Source organism: Stegastes partitus, unplaced genomic scaffold (assembly GCF_000690725.1).
Source record: "Stegastes partitus isolate 25-593 unplaced genomic scaffold, Stegastes_partitus-1.0.2 Scaffold665, whole genome shotgun sequence".
In the NCBI taxonomy this organism is placed as follows: Eukaryota; Metazoa; Chordata; class Actinopteri; family Pomacentridae; genus Stegastes; species Stegastes partitus.
The window spans coordinates 110,917-134,329 of NW_007578396.1; the positions used below are offsets into that span (position 1 = coordinate 110,917).

The 23,413-nt window shown below is 39.3% G+C and overlaps 1 protein-coding gene across 1 annotated transcript in view; it reads right to left on the reverse strand.

The window, feature by feature from the left end:
* Positions 1-23,413, reverse strand: part of efl1 (elongation factor like GTPase 1) — an 80,953-nt gene that overhangs the window by 39,172 nt on the left and 18,368 nt on the right. The window contains exons 13-15 of the mRNA XM_008290289.1: positions 18,720-18,877; positions 18,258-18,421; positions 16,123-16,258 (exon numbers count right to left, since the gene is read on the reverse strand). Coding sequence (XP_008288511.1) covers positions 16,123-16,258; positions 18,258-18,421; positions 18,720-18,877 — 458 coding nt within the window. The remainder of the gene's footprint in view (positions 1-16,122; positions 16,259-18,257; positions 18,422-18,719; positions 18,878-23,413) is intronic.

The following is a 23,413-nucleotide window of genomic DNA, read 5'->3' on the forward strand; positions in this document are numbered from 1 at the left end:
CCTGAGTGACATATTTAGGTCCTCTCTTCATAGCCACAGAGGATAATGCTGGATCAGGACAAGTCAACACAATATCCATACTTGATTAGCCGACACTGTGGCAGACTGTGTTTAGGTAACAGTGTTGTGTGGGTTTGACAGATTCAAAGTTACATTGTGGCTTTTTCTGACTCCACTTTCTATTCACATGAATATGTGTCTCTGTGTGTGGACGACTTAAGTAATTATGACAACGTGATCGCGATTAGTCACTTTCATCTAGATATTGACAACAACCTAGTCAAAAAGCCAACTGACTTTTTACATCTATTGAAAGGGCTAAGCTTCAAACAATACACTACACAGAGCTACGGTCACACAGGGATTATCTGTTAACATTCAATTTTTATGGAAGTGTATGTGTCTAAATCACTACTTAAAACAATTCATTGTCTTTAATTGTATAAGGTATGTCAGAAAACTTTCAGGACTGATGTCACAAAAGATATATTTCAAATCCAAACTACAAACTACAAGTTTTCCTCTTCAAAGTAATCCCCCTGGAGTCTAACACACTTCCCCAGCCTTCTCTGCTACGCCACCATGCACTCCTGGAAGGATTCTTCCAGGATCCTTGGCAGCTCCATCGTCACAGCCATCTTGATGTGTCCACGTCTTCAAAACGGGTCCCCTTGATGACCCCCTTGAGCTTGGGGAAGAGGGAAAAAATCACACAAAGCCAGGTTGTGTGAGTCGGAAGGTTGCTCCAGCACGGCGATGTTCTTCTCAGCCAGGAACTGTTGGATGCTCAGGGCATTGTGAGCAGGCGCGTTGTTATGGTGAAGCAACTACGACTTGTCCTGCCACAACTCTTGCCTCTTCTCGCACACTGAACGAAGTAAACGCCGCAGGATCTCTTTGTAGACGTGCTGGTTGATCAACTAAAGGGGAAAACTTGTAGTTTGTAGTTTGGGTTTAAAATATATCTTTGGTGACACCAGTCTTGGGACTTTTATGGCACACCTTGTATGCTACACAGTAAAAAGACATTATCTTACAAGTAAAATGCTGTTAAAAAAATAAAAAATTGCACATAAACATATGTTTTTCCCAACTTTCCTTTCATCTGTTGTTAATACAAAAAATCCCTGCTTGCAATCCTGCTATCCCCACCCCAACCCCTCCTGCTATCCTGCACCACCCTCATCTCCACTCTCACCCCAAACGACCGAGGCAGATGGCCGCCTTCCCTGAACCTGATTTTGTCTGAGTTTTTTTCTTTTTCTTCCCCCTCCCCGTTTTTTATATATATATATCTGTATGTGTGTATATGATTTACATTTTTAGACAACATCAGTTTACATTACCACAATTGTTGCAAATAACAGACAATAAGAAAAAAACTAAACAAAGACAGAAGATATTAGAGATACTTGTCGAGTGGTGTGCATTATTGAGCTGAAACCTTGCTGAGTCACAACAAAGGGTTTTACTAACAAAGTAGGTCTACCTTATCAATACACCATAAGGGGTTTCTTGTGGCTGTACAAATCCATATACAGCCAAATTCCTGCTACATGTAGTAGCAGAAATGTGTAACTATAATATTGTTAGATATAATTATCTTTTTTTTATTCAATTCTAAAACAGCCCCGGCCATGCAATGGAAGTTTGGCACAATACTAAAGAACTTTAAGCCACGCTGGCAGTAGAAGTTGGCTCTGGACACATTATGGCTGGCTCAGTGGGGGTCAACTGCTGTCTTAACAACACTATGGTTGCTTCACTCCACAGGTCCAGGTTGACCTGATAAAGTATTTCCTTTTCCTTTATAAGCTGGCTTGTGAAAACATACTGGGATGAGCCTTAAAACTAATTGGACACTAAAAAAGGCTTCTAGTGCTGTTATCCAACATTTGTACCCAACTTAAATAAGTTCTTTTGCAACAGCTATGATGACCCTACATACAGCATAGCGACATACATTTCTAAGTGTATCAGCAAATGAAGGATATTTATACTTTAACTATATTGTATTTATAGTTTACACCTTATATATTAGGCATTAGTGAGTCATTTATGGGAGTTGATGGTTGATGGGCTAATGTCAACAGTTAAACAATTGGAGACTTTGGACACAAATTTGTAAAAAAAAAAAAAAAAAAAGAAAGAAAGAAAAAGAAAAAAAATGCAGCACAACATTTGTGCAACACCAACTCCTAGTCAACCTGGCCGACACCTGCATCTGCTGCTGCCAGAGACAGTTTGCTGAAATGTTGCCAACAGTCCATAATTATTCAGTTAAATTGTGTATACGCACAACCATTGAAGCTACAGAAAATCCTCCTGGCCATTTCCACCACAACATACTTTTTCTTCTGCAAAAACCTGCATATTAATGTAATTTGTGGGAAATGTGGCAGCAACAAAATACTGATGGTTGCATGGAAGCTAATAAGTCAGCAGTCTTGCCTTTCTGCCAAGACTATGTGGTGAGAGTGAAGAACATAAACAACTGTATGGAACATTTAGGTTGAAAAGTACAAAATATCTACACTATTACTGCTTGGATGAGATGACTTAATACATTAGCAATGACCGAAAAAAATGTTTATCACATCATTAGGTAAACACACTGTTGAAAGCTTTAACATGTGTGCGTCTATGAAAGCTGAAGGCTGGAGAGCTGATTGGGGCTGCTGGACAAACCTCCAGTGATTCTTTACAAACGACACATGGAGACAGCATCATTCATCCTAATAATAATAAATGCCTGTATTTTTCACTTCAGCAGAACTATCTTGCTTGCTGATTTCTTTACTATTATACCAAAGGGAATCGGCTTTCTGGCTATTTTAAGGCCAGAAAAAAAAAAATCCACTCCTCAGAAATCTTAGCCTTCTCTCATTTTACAACCAGACTACTTATTTCCCTTTCTCTTCTGGCAAGACAGATGCGTGACTCACAGATGTATTTTTAAAAGAGGAGGCTGAAATGTCAGAATCACAGTGGCTTTACAAAGTAACATTTTATATTTTCAACAGTGCTGGCAATAAATCTAAAAATCTCAAAAAATATATTTTCTCACATACTTACAGTTGTTTCTAGGCATGCTGACAGTTTCAGTTTAATGTGCTGAGGTTTCGAGATACCCAAACTTTCTACCAACAAAATACAATAATATACTTCATGCTGGAGTTTGTCGGCATGCATGCTCCTCATGTGCACAGCAAAATGAACGAGGAACTGGAGAGAAACACTAAAAAGAATGATTTAATTGCAAAAAATAAACACACGTCTGTTTTATGGAAATATTTTGGCTACAGAAAGATGATGCCGACCAAAAACAGCAGCAGCTGTTGCCACTAGATGAGGCAACACAACTAACTTGTCAGACCATTCAAATCTGCACTACAAAGTGTATGACAAGTACACAGCCAGCTCTGAATGTCATCCAAAGCAAACGCCTATCATGGACTTGATTTGCTAAAAGTATAGCTAATGGTTCAAGTTGTGAGCTACAATATGAGACGGCTGACGGATTTGATTATGAGAAGCACTAACAGCTTTCCAACGTAAACCGGTATTGCTGCACCACCTCACTGGCACTCAAAACGACAGACTGACTGGCCCGGCATGCTCACTACAGTGACTGTAGGCATCTTTGCGTCTTCATGTGTATTTGCAAAATATTTTGTAAAAGGATGGTCGTGTGGATTTCAGCCACGCGATCAAGGAAGGCATTCTTGATTCCACCCGATAAGGGTCTGCTGGTGTGTATGATGAAAACAGTTGGGAACCACAGGTGTAAGAGATGGAGGACAAAGAATAGAAGAAGTTTTCATTGAACCTTTTTTGCACAGAGATTATTAAATTGGTTTAATAAACTACAAAATGCTATTTATAAGGCAATTTTGACTATGTAAATACTTGGGTAGCAAAATTATCTGCCCAAGACAAACTAATGACAAACATGATGTTCTTTTAGGGGTTAAGGTCCATTAGAGTAGCAAGGGTGAGCGACACTCATTCTCAAACTAGTAATTAATTAAGCTGCAATGGTGAACAGTTGTTTAGCTGCATTGACTCCTGATATCTCTGCCATCTAAGCACTGCACTTATTCCATTTCTTTCATAAATAATCAAACAGTAATCACATTAGGTGAGATTTTATTCATGCAGAGCTCTGCTCAAAACACATCTCTAGAACACCGCTCCCTGCTCACTGGAACTTTATCTGTGTCTGTTACAGCCACTCTCAGCCTTTGTTTCTCTAGTGTCTCTGTCTGGAGTGCTAGTGCCAGACAAGTGAAGAAAGCCATCCATTTTTACTCCTAACTCACGCCATCTATTGGCTGTGTTAATGGCTGCCAGCATGCCTCTACTGCATGGCTCAGAGAAAGAATGAGGGCAGGCAGCCAGCAGCACTCATACCAAACAATAGAGAGGACAGAACGGAAGATGGTTATTAAGGCTGCTGCTCTAAGATGTCTGTGATGCTGTGGGATGAGGTCAGCCAGGTCCTGGATCAGTTCCTACAGCCAGGTCACTGCCGCACAGAGGTGAAACAAGGGAGGTAAGCAGGATATATAGGCTCGCAGCCAAACTGTGTGTGGGGGTACTGCCCTGCTTCACAGCCACCTGCCTGCAGTTAGCTGCCCGAGGAGTCTCTCCACTCTGCCCTAACCCCAAAGCTTCATATGATGCACATGATATTGTGGGAATAACGTGCAAATAGCTAGGCTGTTTCTAATTGTGTAGTTGTGTATGGAATTCATTAACTCTGCAAGCGAAAAAAAAAAAGAAAGTTATGGGACTCTTCGGATTTGAAGTGATGGGGTATTAGTTCTCTTTCTGTTTCCTCAATTCATGTCTTTTGTCTGAGCACTATCTTTGCTTAGCTGACGAGACAAGCTCATGTGAGCTTTAAAGACCAGAGACAATATTCTGGGAAGACAAACAAAATCTAGATCAGCCATAATGTGCAAAAGAGAGTGGAAGGGAGACATAGACTGAGAGTCAGTGAAGAAAAAGAACAGTGGAGGAGAGGAGAGGAGAGGAGAGGAGGTGGTCAATAATTTCCGAGGGGAGAGCAGAGGACTGATGAGGTGGAGAATGCGTCGTGGCTGTGGGATCTCAGCAGGGCTCGGCTGGGACAGGAAACTGTGTCAAGGACGACCGAGGAAGAGACGGATGAGTCAGGAGCATCAGAAAACTCTCACTGCTGCAGGCACATACAAATAGGCTCAGAGTGTAGCAATGGTGCTTAAGAATATTCTCTGTTCACACTAAAGTTGATCAGCAGCAGCAGCAGTAGCGTGCGAGTATGAAAAAAAACTGATGCAACACACTCTTCAGATTGAGTGTGGTGAAAGTAAAACTAACCATAAGCTCTTAGGTTTATTCATTTTATGTACATGTATCGGTGTAACTAAGCTTAGTTATGGAAAAGTTACCTCAGGGGTCAAAAAGGTTAAGACCGGAGATCAACCAGAGAAAATATGTCTACACCCCTAAAAGGTTTTTTGTCTTTGAAAAGATGCATTCAGTGTTTCTTACATGGTGTGGACAACTGCACCATAAGGTTTAAACTTACAACCTATTTACAACAAGCCAACAGGAAAAGAGTTTGTGACTATCACTATAAAAGCTGTTGCATCTGTACTGCTTCCTTGGGGGAGAGAGAAGCGAGTTCTCTCCCCCTTTGTTGAGTAGGTCTCCTTCCCATGATAATGTACTTCCATTCTCCATACTGTTAACATTAATACATTTATAGACATCCCAGCAGTGTGTTTGCTATCTTATTCAAATGAGAACCCAGATGCATATAATTTCCTCGACAGCGTCCAAAATGTCCGATTGGCATTTTTTTGGCAGTTTTATGCAAACAGATGAAACATTCTCCAAAACTAAACAGCACAATTCCCAGACACAAGACTTTTTTCCTCTTTGCAGTGAAGGAGTGCAGGCGTGTGCTTTACAAACACGTTCTACTGTCTGAAGTGGAGCACTAAAGGAGACAGTGTTATTATTCATGATCTGATTTGCACTGTACTAAGATGAACCCAGCTGGCCTCTGCCATCACCCTGGTGTGGTTGACATCAGTAAAATCATTCAGTCGGTGTGTTCTGTTAAAGATCTGGGTCTCTAGTCACCACTGGCATGCAGAGAGAGAAGCCTAATGCAAAACAAATGTTTTCATAAAGTCGCCCAGTGTTGAATCAGCATCATTCATTTCACTCAGACTCTTTTTTTCTTCAGCCTTTTTTTCCTCCCCAAGGACTGACTTGGATGACTGGGGCTGTGGCTGCGACTCTTCAGACAGCTGCTTCGCATTAGGCCCTGATGATTAGAGTTTGATGCTGCCCGTGTCTTTAACCCCTGTGACAAACTGCTGGCCTTACTAAGCTCACCATCAAACACCGTCGAGCTAGCTGTGTACTCTCCGCTGCAATCTCCACAACAATCACTGATAATTCCCAAAAATGGCTAGGTCTATGCTCCTCATCACAGACACAGAAGGGAATCAAACAAAGGACTTTTGTTAAGGTACTCAGAGTTTCCAATGCTGTTAGTCCAAATGCATGCCATTATGTGTCTTACAGGGAATACATTTCAACTACACTGTTCAAAGATCTGCCAATTTATTGAGGATTTTATTTATTTATTTTTAAATCAACAGAGACGTGACAGACAAACCAGTCAAGAAAAAACAATCTTTTCTTCAACACATATCTGGTCGAGGTCTCTCTCAACAGCCCCTGTATGACAGTCACATCACTATCTACCACTTAACTTTCTCTCAGCAGCAGATGACAGTTTGCATTTTTTTTTCTGGTCATGGTGGTGACACAACTGCACCATTCATTTTATACTTATGTTTGCACACTTGAATTTGGGATTTGTAGCTGCTTTGAAATGGCTCCAAGACTTTTCTGACGTGCTCAAGTCAATGATTTGCTGTTTCAGACCTTTGCTGAGCTCCTCAGACTTTCCCATGGTAGCGTTTGTGGCTGAGTCTGGTAAATATATCCAATGGGCCCATTTAAACTGGCTCAGAGAAGTCAGCAGTTGTAGTCAATAGTAATCACTTACAAAAGGGTTAAGAGGTCATGCCATTAACAAAATTTGATGAACACAACAGTCCACATCACCAAAACTGATAATTGAAGTTGCTGAATGGATATTTTTGACACAGCAGATTCTCTCATATTTTTTAAACATGTATAAGAAATCTATGAAAGAACCAAAATGCATGACTGTTTTTTGTGACGTGTTTTGCAGGTTCCATCATAGAAAATTAAGTCACTGAAAACTCAAGACTGCCATGATATACATGGTCTTTACAAGTGTAAGTAAACTCTTGATCACAACTGTTTGTGCTTTGATGTGCGACTATATTAGCCTCTCCACCTGAAGCTTTATCTGATGCAGGGATCTGCTCCCATTTAGTTACAAAAGCATTACAGAGGTCCGATTGTGAATATGGTGAAAGCCTGGCTCACATTTGCTGTTCCCATTTTTCCCAAAGCTGCTGGGTGGGGTTGCGGTCAGGACTCTGCACATGGCAGTTCTTCCCTATCAAACCGGGAAAACAATTAATTATGGCAGAAACCTGTCTCCTGAGGATGCATGCAAATAAACAAGCACAGGTGGGGTTCTGAGACATTTGCATAGCTCTTTCTTTCTAATAGACAATGAAACACAGTACATGTGTATCTTTTGTTTCATTCTAACTCCACCTACTGACAAGAGTTACAATCAGCCAACGATGTGCAGGGCCACATGACTCAATGTTGAGAATTGTGAAATGTGTTCATTGGCTCCTATAAGAGCCTGTGCTTATCAGCAGAAACTAAACTTCAGCTTTATTCACCTCATGTTGGAATAGAAGCTAGCCTTTCCTAAAACTGTTTTACATAATTAAAAGAACACCAGTGTTATATTTTAATTAACATAAAGTCTGATGAAAATTCGATTTTTTTCCCCAGATGAAATAAGAGTGAAACTAAACAAGAAGTGCACTTTGGTAATTAAAACTGTGAACAAAATAAATGAAAGCTAATGTGATAGACAGACACATGGACAATTACACAGCAATGCAGTCACATTCAGTGACTAGCATGCATGAGAAAAAAATCATCCACCACACCACACTGCACCTGCATCATCTTGGTCAACAGTAATGTAGCTTAGATCACTTCCTATTGGCAATAAAAAGTGAGACATTTGTGAACTGAATTAATTCACAATACCACTAAAAACCTGTGTGACGGAAGGCCAGAAAAACAGCTTGGATAAACCACAAAAATATGCAGACCTTTATAGAAAAAAAAAATATATATAACAAATTAAAAAGCAGTAGAGGAAGGAGGATTTCTATTCTGTGACATCATCCTATTCTATTCCTCTACATTTAAAAGGGATAAATTGCACTTATGCCACAACATTTACCAGAGAGCTCAACAAATTTAAACAGACTGCACTTATATAGCACTTTTCTACCTTTGTGGCACTCAAAGCGCTTTACAACGTGTTTCTCATTCACCCATTCACACACACATTCACACACCAATGCTGACAGAGCTGCCACACAAGGTGCTGCCTGCCATTGGGAGCAACTTCGGGTTCAGTGTCTTGCCCGAGGACACTTCGACTGTGGAGGGGCGGGGGATCGAACCGCCAACCTTACAATTAGAGGACAACCTAAATTTAGACTTTACATAGAAAAGTAATTGAGGACATTTAAGCATGTAACTGGGTAATGGTGACATGTATGATTTGAGTCAAACTGTAGTCAGTTTGTAGTCCGTTTAGGCCAGAGGACTGATGAACTTGAAGAATTCCGTAGAACCTCTTAAGCTATTCTGTGAAAATCCTGACACAGTAGTTAACTCCCGATGATCAGCGAAAAAAACAAAATGAATCAGATGACTACATGCTGTGATCATTTATGAGGGCTGCTAATGAAAATATGAGCTGCAGGCTGATTTCATGTGATTAAGCTTTGTGAGCGTCTTATAGTTAGTGTCCTGCAGGAGCTGCTAATGTAAGCAGATTAGAGATAGAAAAAGAGACGGGGGTCCTTGATGTTGTCAGTGAGCAGGGTCACTGGGGTAATAACTGATATGAGCAAACACAGCAGCTGAAGGATTTGTTAATATAACTACTATATGGTCATACTGTCATGACAACAACAGAAGTGAATACAGCTCTGTTCAATATCACTTGAATGTCAAATGACTCAAAATCGCATCATTTCTCCATAATTGCAGTGAAGCATTTCCTCTCATGAACAATCAACAATACTTTAGGAAGACTATACATCAAAAATACAGAGTCCCAAAGTAGAAACTCAATGCAACAAAAGTACACGCACCTGTGACTGACGACACACAAGATAAAAGCAAATAAATGTGATTATTGAACAAAACTGAGTGCACCTGTGATTTCCAATTATCCTAACATAGTTGACCTGTAAATACCACAACTTTCTTAGTTTTGGCCCAATGGGCTGTGTCAATCTGCATGTCTGCATCATGGCCACACATGAAAAATAACTGTCAGAGGAACTGAGAAATCTGATTGGGAAATTTCAAATAGATAAAGACTAGCATCCAACTAAAAATCACTCACAACACAGAAATTACGAGGCATGTAGCGGGCCATAATACCACTAATCAGAGCTGCAGCGGCCATCATCCTGAAATGACACCACAGACAGTACACAACGTGCACAATGTAGCTCTAAAAAACAGATACTTCAGACTTTGTGATGGAAAGGAGCTGTATGAATGCAAAAGTTGTTGGGCAGATGACATTTATATAGGCCAAAAATCGACTGTGGACATATGCATGTGTGTGAGAAATTGCAGAACATCTCTCCAGAAATATTGCTCAATGCTGGTGATCACCATGTGAAGAAGGACTGAGTTTACCATCAAAAATAAATGTTGAAATGTGAAGTAATGGCAAAAAAGTTTGGAATCTTAGTAATGAAAGGTGTACTGACTTCAGCTTACTGTGGGGCAGTTCAACGTAGATGTAATGCAATTACTGTAAGGTGATACAATTCAGAATTAATTGACACTTAAACATATTATTACCAGGAATTTAGTCTCTTCAGTTGTATCAGTATCGATACTGTTAATACGATTTTTCAAAATAGGAAAGTTTCTTGACTAACATGAGCCACTAAAACTCTGTCATACAATACAACAGTATTATATATAATCAATAACACAAACAGCCAACTGACTGACTGACCTTGCCATCCCCAGTGCCACATCATACAAATTAAAAAGCATGTAATAGTCCTTTGTTTCTACATTATGCTTCATGCACTGTCTTAAGTAAACTCTTGGGCTTTAACCTACAAATGTCAAGCAAATGTTAATGTTCGGGGGCATCTAGTAATCGTGTCAACAATATTATGCCTCATCTGTTTCATTGTTTCAAATCTGCATTAATAATTACAACATAAAATTAAACAGTTTTTGATTTTTATTACATTTGTTTTGTAGAAGTTCTGGCAAACAGTTGTTTATTTACACATTCAGCAGCAGGATAACATAAAATCATTTATTCGAAGGTGGCCCAATGAATTTAACGAGATTTTTCATTCGGCTTTTAGGTCTATTTTGGTCTTTACCAGTTCCTTTAGCTACCTCATTTTTCGAGAAGAAGTTTTAAAGCAGAGCCACACTGATGGGCAATAATTTTCTGTGGGTTTGTTTTATGAGTGGCTCATTTAACATCACACAAAGGAGTTCCACTGATCCTTTAAAACAATATTAGTGCAGTTTTACAGCCAATATGTGTAGTCCTTTTGTGCCATATGGTAGTACTATCAAGAACAATACTGGCAGACAGCAGTGCTCCCATGTATACTGAAAAATGCAGCTGTGATTTTTGTTTTGCAAAACATTTAAAGTCACATGCAACAGTTCTAACGCAGTTAAGTTCATGAACAAGCATGTAACAAAGCTTCACAGAAAATCCTAATTCTTGCTGAATTAAATGACCAATGAAAGCCCTTTATGACGTATATTATAAACAACCAACCTATTGATCACATACATTGCAACCTGGCACTCGCCTGGAGAAGAAAACCTTCAGTAAATGACTGGGACTGCTGCTAGATTTTACAACTGAACTGAGCAGGTGCATGATGGGAGGCCTTCATTTCCTGAGGCTGCTGTTTCCAACAGCTGGCAGGAAGTGAGAGGGGAGGGCAGCACAATACAGTGCATACAGTACAGCAGCTGCCTTTCCTTTGTCTATCTGCCTTTGAGTGAGCATGTTGTCTGTTACCAATTTAAAACAGCCACGATGGAGGGTGTCTCACTTCTACATTCACCATCATGACACAGTGGCTTGCAGAGACACACACAAAGTCTAACATAATGCGTTTGTCATGCAGTCTGTGCAGAGTGCCATCATGTGGTTAACTAGAAAATGATGTTTTCCACATAAAATGCTGCTTTGTGTGTATATTGCTGTGAGAAAGTCGCATGTGTGTGGTTCTGTCCCTCTGCAATTACTTGCTTCAACCGTTGGATAATAATGGAGGTCTAATCAAGGCCAAGCCTGGTGGGGTTTACACACTGGTGATCCACCAGTTACTTCCCCCTTGATCGCAGTCCAGTAAAAGGACAGGAATGATGACTCCCACATGGCTGAAACACACACACACACAGTGTGTTTCCGTGCATCTAAGAAAGGCAGAAATTGTTTCCACCCTGCCTGCCACTAGTTCAACTTTCTGCTTAGTCATCAGGCTTCTTGGTGGAATGCAATGAAATCCCTGGAGAAACATCCTAACAGTGTCATAATTACTGACAATCACAGTTAGTAATGATGAATTAAATAAAAAGAAACATCTCCCATAAGTGTGTTTCTACAACGTGTCAATCTGTGTGTGTGTGTGTGTGTGTAGCTTCACAACATACAAAAAGAAATAAATAAAAGACACCTCAGGAAAGAGCAACTCAAAAGGCGTTCCTCTTACAGGACAGACAGCTATGCAAAGATGTGTGTACAGAAAGCCCCACAGTAGATTTGTAATATGGACAATCATGATGAAAAACATGTGAAGAATGTTATCCAAAAGGACATTAAACAACTTCAACCAGCGCCAGTTTGCAATAATTTAGTTTAGTTTTGTTGTAGAGACACCAACAAACTACGCAGCATACTGCAGCAACAAATAGTAACAAAACTTAGTGCAAGTGTCCTGACTGAACTGGTGACGTAAATCCCCTGAATACCGTGACTCTCTATATAAAAATCAATGCCAATCAATCCAATGCGATTCAGTGAATAAGACAGAAGTGTAGTGTTGCAGTACGTGCTCCGTAAATGGTCAGCATATGTTGTGCATTCAGTGTAGCCACAGGGTTAGCACAACAGTAAAATCCTGCTTCTCAAATTCATGTATGAACTATAGCAACCAATGAGTTGACAATGCACTGTATCATTGTATAATAGTCACAAGAGACAAGTTTATGCATTGAATACTTTTACATTTTGATACCATGATGCATTCTCCTGATTGAACTTTTAAGTGATATTTTCAATGCTGAATATTTACAGTATAGTATTTGTCATTTTACTTGAGTAAAGTTCTGAGTACTTCCTCCACTATGTGTATACATGTGAATAGTATATGAATAGGAACTATATTAGTAACCATAGTGATATAGTCACTATGTTTTTACCCAATAAGATTAATAAATAATGATTAAATAAATAACTAAATGTTATCTGCTGAAACTATTAAACAGACAAAGTAATCGTAACTGTACACTGTAATCAATTACTGTAAATATTCTAACAGTAGTGTATCGCTTTCCCAAAGTACTGTTATACAGTAAAATCTGATGCTTATTTTAGAGCCAAAAACAAGATTGAGCACTTAAACCAGGCTGCTGTAAATTAACGGTGTGAATGCAGGATTTTTTGGAGTGAGCCACATGCAGCAACTGACGTTTAATCATCGTTCATCCTCCCTCCAAGAGACCAACAAAAAGGTTTGTACCATCATTCAGAGAAATTAAAACTTAAGTTGTAGTTACTTGATTTATGAACTAGGTTAAATTGATACTAACTTGACATAATCCTAGCAAGGCTCTGGTAGGCTGAGTGCACCAGAGACCATTTTCAGACAGTGTGTCTTTAGCAGATGGAAGTTTGAAAACTTAAAAACATTGTTTCCTTATCACTGTTGGACACCTGCTTGCAGGTTTAGTTTAAACATGTTCATTTGTCTTTTTTTTGAGTAGACTACATATAAGCCTCACTTTAGTCAGTTAACACTTTTGTAAGACCTGTCTAATAGCAACAAATCTTATTTAACAGTATATTTTATTGTGTTAGTAGGGGTGTTTTGTTGTTGTTTTTTCTTTCAAAAAACTCAATAGTTAGCTAACTGCTAACTGCATTTTATTATTTTGCAACCTTGCGTGAGAGTAAGGACCCATTTCATTCCCAAACTGGACTTCATGAAAGGCAAAATGTTTTTTTTATGTGCATATAATATGCAACCAGTCATTTTCCTCTGTTTCACATTGCAGCATTGCAGCAGTTAATTTATTCTGTGATAAAGAACAAAGTTTTTTGGTTTAAGGCAAGTGAGAATTTGCTTTGTACCACCTGCAGTAATATTCTAAATGAATAACATGCAACATTTGTTCCAAGATCTGTAGTAATACACTGATTGAGTTAAGTCTACATTTTTGTCACATATGTCAAGAACTGCACATGGGCTCTAACGTGGCATATCCCTGCCTATGCTTAACAGAAGTCTGCCACAGCAGCAGGCACTGAAGGCACCTTGACTCTGCCAGCCAGCCCTGCCAGGATACTGCTAATAGCATAAAAACTGTTTATAAATGTTGTAGAATGTCCATGCACATGTTGAAGTCATGTTCCTCATAGAACTCTCACTAGAATGTGATTTGTAATTACACTAAAGAGTAAATCTGTACACAACAAAATGCATCACTTTATCTTCAAAGTAAAGGTTTACTCATGTTTGCCTACTAAAGACATTTGTGCTCATAAGATACTTGTTGTATGTGAACAACACACAATATCTCTGTCTGTCGACTAAACTCTTGTCTCTGCAACAGGTAGCACTGATTGACTCAGTGGATGGTTGGTACTGAAGGCTGAAGTGTCTGTAGGGTCCGGTCAGCCTTTATCACAGACACTGAAGTTTTACTCAGCAGTAAGATCTCCTGATATACTGTGCGCTACTGTGATGGGATTCCAAAGTAACTTGAAGAGCTCTTTTAAGTATTTGTAGATAGATGAAAAGTTTGTACAGAATTCATCCATTCCGTTTTGGAAACAGGTACGTTCCACTTAACTGTCATTTGTATTAAAATAATTGAATGTTGTGAAGGTCTATTTCTTTTACAGTCTGTTGTAATTTTAAGTTACTTTATGCTAGTTTTTACATTTACTGATCTTGGGCTGATTTCACTGAGGTTAAACCCAAGAGGGCAAATAGTCATTTATCAAAATATGTACTCAGTTTTCTGTCGATCTTCAAATGAACCATTGTTTTAGCTCTTAAACAGAGCTCAGTTCATACACTGGTAGCCTGCTACAACTAATTGCGTGGTTTGTGGCGAACTGCACTCACTCTCTTGCACTTCAGTTTGTACAAGTACAGAAAATGTTGCTTCTCGGTTTAATACATCTGTACTATATATACACTTTACCAAAACCAGTGATGCATTCAGGTCAATGCCATGTCAGTTACTATTATGACAACGCCAGAAAGGCATCAAAGACAGACATCCTAAATCCACCTAAAAACTATCTGCACAGAGAGGCACCTCCAGAGGCAGAAGAGAAAATGTGTTTGCTGTTTTCTTGGGAATTCTGTATATGATTTAAATAAATGGAGTCTTCAACACTAGAAATCTGCTGTGAAAAAAAAAAAAAGAAACAGCTACTGACACCTGACAGACACTGACAATCCGTCATAAACATCAACATGAATTCAGTCAACTATCAGGACACAGTGATATGTCAGTTTTATGCAAGTATTCAAATGAAAGGTTACTAAAAATGAAAATATAACTCCCACATAAAGTATGACTGAGTAAAATAATTAGTTCATAAGAAACCTGGTTTCTACCTGCTGACTTTGAACTCAACATACATAGCTGTAGCTGAGTGGCAGACAGAGCTGTTTACACAGATCACCAACACAACCCAAGAACGCACTCAGAAATGGTACATGTGATTACCAGACAAAGACTGTGAACATGTGTACAGTCACTTAGCCAGAACACATAATTATTCAGCTGAATCAAAGGAGAAAGCTGTATGGGAAGAAGCATGAGTTCCCACAGAAACTTGGAGGACAGGGAGTGTGCTGAAACATGATGAAATGAGAATCTGGACTTGAGTGAAAATATAGGTCACAAGTTTTAAGAGTGAGACATGCAGAAGAGAAACACATGTCGGATAGTAGCACCACTGTGATAATGTAAAGTTATAGTGTCACTGTTGTCTGAGCTGCTGTGAATCACAGTGTTTCAAATTTGCTGAGTTTACCTATAATTGATGGTAATATAGGAGTGTTTCGAACTGATGAATGTGTTATCCAATTTCTACGAGTTAATCTGTAGCTGCAGCTCACTGTTGGTGCCACAGATATTACTACTTAAACAAATTTTAAGCTTGCATATTTCTTTCAGAACAGAGCTTTGGGAGCCACAGTTGTTTACTCTCTTTTCTTTTTATGTGCACATTCTTGTACATGAACTTTGATCAAAGAACTTCATATTGTCTGATAGTTGTTCATCTTTTGTATCCATGCTTCAGTCACGAGTGTAAAAACTTTCATTCCCTTCTAAGTCTCAGAAGTGTCTTACTGTCAGACATCTGAGATTATCTGTGAGAAAACTCAAGATCTTTTATTTCCTTGAAAGCTCAAACTCATTCTTTCAGGAAGAATAAATCATATCAGAGACTACAGACTTGTTTATACCACTTCATGGAAGTTACAAGACTGGAATCAAATTCCAAATCAACGCCAACATCTTGAACAACGCTGATTAATAAAGCACTGAACAACAGCCACAATTACTCAATGACCAAAAAGACAAAACAGACATACTTACCCAGGACGTTTCCTGCAGGGACTTCTTCCAGCTCCTCTAGCTCTCTGCCCATCAGCAGGTAAAGGCTTTCCATGGAACAACAGGACAGGTGAGGTACGTCAGACACACAATCTGATGCACTACATCCCTCTGGAATCTGGTGGAGATGAGAGAAGGAAGGAACATGACAAGAAAACAGGTTGACAAAGTGTGCAATATTGGGAGTCACAGTGCATTAACAGCTAGGTTGGCATTATATATTCCATCCAGTTGGGATGTAAAAAGCAAAAACAGTAAATTTTACAACTAGTCTAATGACACCGAGGTAGTGTAGATGATCTATAATGTCTATGTTACCATTAAGGTCACCATACTTTCCAAAATGATCAAAAAATGATTGATATATAGTACCTGCAATCATCACTGTATCTTTTATGTACATCTATACATTCGGTGCATTAACTACTTAAACTGATCACCATCTGTACAGAGAACTATTTGTTTAAAGCAGTGCTACGTAACATGTAACCATGGTCATAATTGGTAGTGTCAGCTGTTACGTTAAAAAGTTGTTGGGTGTATCCAGCACAGCAGCTTGAGGTCTATTACATGGGCTGGTGAGATCTGCTTAGTAAGGTTTCCTGTATAAACGTTATTGATGTACATACATTTCCACGCTACATTTCCTGAGAGGATCTGGTAAGAAGAGCTTTTGGATTTCTATTAGTAAAACTTGAATGGGCTTCTTTAGTGCTGCAGCATTTTTCATGAATTGCTACAAGTTTGACAAGCCAGAGCACTCTTAATGTTGCTGCTTTGTCCAGCTGTAGGTCAACTCTGATATTTAAGCACTCGTATGGATTCTTAACTCAGAGCAAAAATCTGCTGCACCGCTGTTCCCCAGTACATCACACTTTACTCACCCAGGCGTTATGCTGGTGATATATCTAGATTTTCTATATCAGAGAGCTCAGTTTGCTTCTTTGTGCTTTGGGAGCATGGAAACAATAATACATTGTACCAAGAGAAGCTTAAAGTTACAACATGGATGACAACTTCAGCCTTGTAATTTCAGTCTGCGTGTTTACATTTTGGCAAACTGGCACCACCACCAAGTATGAAACCACACATTCCGGTTCCTGTTTGCAGTATAACCATAGATGTGTAGAAAACCATAATATCCTCAGAAAGTATATTTCATACTGGCTCTAAAAATATGTATATAGTGTCTGTATGCTCAGATTTGCCTGAGTTATAATTGTTCTAAATGGTAAATATGTGCAAAGCAAAGGGCTAGCAAAAGCAACAGAGTGATGAGCTTTAGTCTCATAATTCATTTAATGTGTGGCAATTTAATGAAGTAAGTTATATTTGGTGAAAAAAAAAAGGGGGGGGGGCAAAATTAAATCATTCAGAGTCAGACGCTACAAAAACAGACCGTCCTCAAACTAATCGTTTACGGAGTGAAAAGAAACTGTGAATCTCAGTATGGAAGATGTACAGACTGTAGTTGGACTAAACTCCTACTGTGGTGCCTGTGTTTTTATTATAGAATGAAAGACGTTAGTTGTTTTTTTTTTTTTAATTTGACACAAGAACAGTCAGTGTTGAATTATTTGACATTAATGTGATATTGCACGTGTACACAATAATACCACTAATCAGAAGGTAAAAGAAGGTAAAATCAGAAGGTAAATATACAAACAAGGTTGGGTAAAGCTTGGTGTAACTTGCTGTCAGTTGAAAGAATTTGACTTCTCTGGGGTCTATGTCCATTACAATACCTGTCAGTGTGCTCCACATCGTTCTGTACCTCTTGCTTGGTAATAAGTGTTAACATAAAACAGAACAGAGCTAGAGGGCATCAATCTTTTCTTGTTGATCTGGACTAACTGAACCAAACTACAGTTGTGAAACAGGCCAAAGAATATAACAGAAAACCAGCCAAATATTTTTTTAAAAAAAAGAAGATACTTGGGGGCAGGTCCAGTACTATTTTATCAGACCATACAACACTGGTAACGTTGGTATATCTAACTATATATGGTGATGTTAACATGTCAAGAAGTTGACGATTTATGTGCATGTGTTTTACACAAACAGAGGAGACGAGTGGAGCGGGTACTGTAAAGGCTGACAGATAACTGTGGGTTTACCATGCTTAGGCCCTGGGCGGGGTCATACTTTGGTCCCAATACGAATACCCTCTGTCCTTTCTTGACAACCCCACTGTAGATCCGAGCAAATGCTATAAAAGTCTCCTTCAGCTCTGCTTCCTCCTCTGGCTTTGAGTCTTTTAGAGTCAGACTTTCCATCTTAGCTGAGAAGAGAGAAACAAGAGAAACAAAAAACTTCCAGTGAATCTTACAAGTACATTCTCTGACACCATATGTCTCTTTGTTTAACTGTCTGAAACGTTTAAGAATTTTATCCGCAAAGACATATTAAACACAAACAGTGGATGTGTGCTCCTGCTGGTTGGGTTTGACTGACAGTGCTACTGTTTTAAAGACTGAATGCAGTGATCAATGTTTTATATCTCTGAGCATCACTGTGCCTAGAGAAATAAAATGATAAACAGTGAGATATAGACATTAGTCAATAAGCGATGAGTTTACCTGTGTTGAGTCCTGCAGATTGGCTTTCCTGTGACGTATTCCCTGAGTGGGAGAGCTCTTTGTGGCTCTCTGCTGCTGTCTGATCTGCTGCCATCCTGTCAGCATGTCTTTGTCGAGCCAGCTCCCTGCGTTGGGCAATCTCTTCCTGGGTCAATGGCCTGAACACACACAAATCAAAAACCCATCAGACCTCCAAATATTGGAGATCCTAGTATTAAAGCACTACTTTCAAAAAGTGCCATTAAATAAACCAAGACAATCAACAATAATATTTGTGGCATTCAATCCCCTGCTCTTGCTTTAGTCAGGTTTTTTCTATTGGTGCACCAGCCATCCTCACTGTGTGTGAAAATTGGTTCCCAATGTTTTAAAAAGCTCATCAGCTAGAAGTGTAAACTACATTGGACAATTAGACAGTAGGACTTCTGTCAGCACCTGAAACATTTTGTCTGCCTCTGTAGTTAGAAACCATTTCTAAAACATGGACTCAGTTCAGTAGACATTCTTAAAGTGTTGGACCCTAAATTCCCCAGATAGCAGGCTTTAAGCTCAGAGGCAAGCTGTAAAAACAGAACATCCTCATCGCTGCATTAGTTTTCCGACATGACCTGTGTGTGCAGTGTGGTCTGTGTGTGCATGTGTGCTATGGTTGGGGTGGTAGCATTTGTGTGCGCGTGCCTGCCCTCTTCAAAAAGACCACAGCGGCTACAGCAACCCAGATGCTCACAATAGGCCTGAGTGACGGCATTGAGCACAGAGTTCAGCTCCATGATGACAAACCACTTAAAACAGCCCATAATTTAGCCCTGACAACAGCAGCAACCCAGCTGACTTTCTGAGACTGATTGCACCTCTCTTTAGCATAAATTGGATATAAATGGGGCCGCTGCCTGAATTCAGGATTCTAACAGGAAACCACAAAAAAGCAAAACCCTGGATGATTGCCTGGCCTTAAGAACAAATATCTTAGAACTAACTAGCTTGAAACTGCAGGAGTCAGCTTTCTTAGTAAAGCTCACTGCTCTTGCAATATTTCCTTCAAATTCTAAATGGCAAACAAACCAAAAGCGCACAGTTGTTCAAGTGAATTTTAGCAGTTTAATGTGTTATCTGTTTAAACCCAGAAATCCTCAAACATCTAAATAAACATCTGCTGTTTCATACATATGATGCTTCATGCTTCCCGTCAGGTTTTCTCCTCAAGAGGTCAAATCACTCGCTCACTGGTAATAATGGGAATGCCAGGACTTGGTTTCTGGCTTCAGCTGCTGCGGTTATGAAGTAATGGCTTCCAAACACTGGAGCTGGGCAATCGCAACCACAAGCAGACCTTTTAACATTGTGAAAATGGAGAAAAAAAAGAGTGCTGGAAAATTAAACAATACACCGATATAAGGACTGCCTGCAAAGCACATTTTATTGCTTTTTAGTGCTAAAAGATTTTGATTGAACATGTCTTCCCTTCTGATTTCAATGTATGAAAATGCAACTCATCAGTGACGTAGATGATATTCTTTCTGTGGAGTTTTCTTGGATGAACGCTCCACAGTAAGACATCTTCAGGAGAAGGCTTTTCAGCTGATGAGAGAGCTTCCAGTTCAGATCATGCCATTAAGTATGATGACAAAAAGACTGTTTGTATAGAAAGGAAGAAAAAAGAAAGAAAAAAAATATAGACTGGACAGAAGTGCAGAGCATTGCAGGATATGGTGCTGACGTTCTGCAATGCACCCAGGAATGTCCTGGGTTAAAACTGATCCACAGATCACAGCCTCTTTCTGACACTGTCTTTTTGGTACAACCTAACAGATGTGACACAGTAATGATTGTTTAAACCTACACTGATGTTGAGTTTTTCAAACACTGATACTGATAATTCACACCAAAAGGTGTGCTCACTATCTCAGTATACTGGTGTTCTCTGCCTGTCTCACGCCTCAAACTGAAAAGGATGAAGCCACAAATATTTCCTGACCCTGAATCATAATCTGTACGAGTGTGATTGTGTGGTTTTTGTATTGTGTTATTCTCCCTGCCTGTCTGTAGATGGCGCTGTAATCCTGTTCTTTGTGATTTTGCCACAACACTGTGTTGCATGTGGCAGCTGAGGATTGGAGACTGATGGTGCTTACTTTAAATTGCATCAGCTGATGCTGGTTTCACTTAGCCTTCTTCTTAGTGTCAAACCAGACCCCGCTGAAGTGTACTGCCAGGTCATCATTGTATAAGTGATGCTATGTTCATCTTTATTGTACATAATGTAAATGCCTTCTAGAAGAGCAGTCTGGGTAGGTGTATGAGTGAGAGTCCTTTTGATGGCATCTTTTCTGCTGTTTGTGATTATAGGTAGGTAAGATGATTGTATTTTCCTTTGCTTAAAAAAAACAAAACAAGGAAGTTAGATATTATTATAGATAATTTCACTTCTTGTTTCACAACAGTTTTGGTTGTGCTCCCCCAAGCACCAATTTTACCCTGACTGATGGGTAAACCAATTCTGTTTGGACTGCAAATCTGCAATGGCACCAGTCATCCTTGAAAGCAAGAAAACACCTAAATGTGAATATTATTTCTATATGTCAGCATCAGTCCTGATCCCTGACCACCACAGCACAGGCCACAGTTCCTGTTACTTCAGTTTTACAAATACAGATGAAGGCTCTCGTGTGCATGTGTTGTTGGGTTGATACGCATGTCTCCAATTTAGGAGAAGCACTGTTTGCACATTACATAAGTGGCAAAACAGCAGTAAGTTTTTAAATTCTCCCAACAGGCTCAGGCAGGATCTAACAATAATAAATGCTATGCTTTTTCTAAACACAACACAAGCAAGCTTTAAAGTACAGACGCTGTCCTGAAAATGGAATGCAATTCTATTTTCAGCAGAAGATTGGACAATTGATAGTGGGGGTTTATTTTGTTGTTGTTGTTTTTGTATTCATTTTAGAGTTCATTGTTTGCCATTCTACTGTTAAAAATCCAATATAAGTGTAAACTAATCATTTTAAATCCATCCCAGTGCATCATCAATGTGCCTCAGAGTCCTAAATGGCAATCAGCTATCAGGACTGACAGATGACAATGATTCATGGTAAATTGAAACATGTTGAAACAAACTACAATGAAAAATCTACTCACAAGTTTCAAAAACTGCAACATCTTATAGAGAAAAAAAAAACGCTGACATTTGTGTTTTATAGGTGTTCCTGAATATATCCATGGGTTCCTAAATGCTACTAAAATTATCTTCCCTATGTTCTAAACCTTGAGTGGCAATTATTTTTATCATGGGTCATTTCATCTGAAACAAGAGTTTTACCAGCTTTCACTGATGCTCTTCCTGGGCTGAAGGTGTCTCACAGTTAAACTGTTGACGGCAGAGTATTGGATCATGGTCGCAAACAGCTTGTTTATGAACAACTCCTCTGTAGGCAGCTGTAGCTATGGGTTGCCACAGAAATGTCAGCAATGTGTATGTGTGCCTGCTGCAGGTAGACGATGGAAGCTCTTCTCTGCTTTTTCTTTCACATATCTGTATCTTCTCCTCCTCATCCTCTATCTCCTGACAGCCTATCATCTCTCCTCTGTTTGCCACTATTTCCCTGGAAATGCAATAGTCAGGATCCAGCACTGTGACATGTGGGGTGAGGAGGAAAGGGCGAGAAGGATAAAGAATCTTTCTACTCTGCATCAGAGATGCTGACGATCAAGATGCTGAAAACAGAGACAAAGGCATGGAGCATAAATGGAATTTGCTCAAAATGTATTTCTGGATTTCAGTATATCAAAAAGAAAGAGTTCTGTTTTCAGTCAAACTTCCAAAGTCCTGAATCATGATGGTGTGAGATGGACTTATGTAACGTTTTATATGTTGGCAACAGAACATCCATCCATCCATTAACTATATACCGCTTAATCCTCACTAGGGTCGTGGGGGGGCTGGAGTCTATCCCAGCTGACTCAGGGTGAAGGCAGGGGACACCCTGGACAGGTCGCCAGTCTGTCACAGGGCCACACTTAGAGACAGACAACCAAGCACACTCACATTCACACCTACAGACAATTTAGAATCACCAATTAACCTCAACATGTTTTTGGACTTGTGGGAGGAAGCTGGAGAACCCAGAGAGAACCCACGCTATAGGAGAACATGCAAACTCCATACAGAAAGTGTCCTCACCGGGAAGCGAACCAGGGATCTTCTAGCTACGAGGCAACGATGCTAACCAGCGAGCCACCATGCAGCCCTATTGCCAACAAATAACATTACAAAAAGGATTCCATCAATAAATAGATCACGCTAAGAAGTATTGCTTGTTCATTCAATGTCTCTTATACACCATCTTCTAATTTATATCTTCAAATTGTCTAGTTCATATATCTACATTACTTTAACTCAATCTTACATACTATGCTGTTTAATACTAAGCTGTGATAACCGTTTATTACAACTAAATGCAGCACCAACAAATTTGAATCCTTTCAGAACACTTACCAAAATGAATTGGGTTAAAAATTCAACATTTGTAGGTAACTAGAGTTATGGATGATGGAAATTGAAAGATTTTTAAAGATGTGTAACAACAGTTGTTTGGCTTACAACATTCAGTGTTCACAACCCTCAAAAAGAAAACCTATGCCATTGTTCACAATCACTCTTCAAATTACTCTTCTGTTATCACATTGAAGTTTAA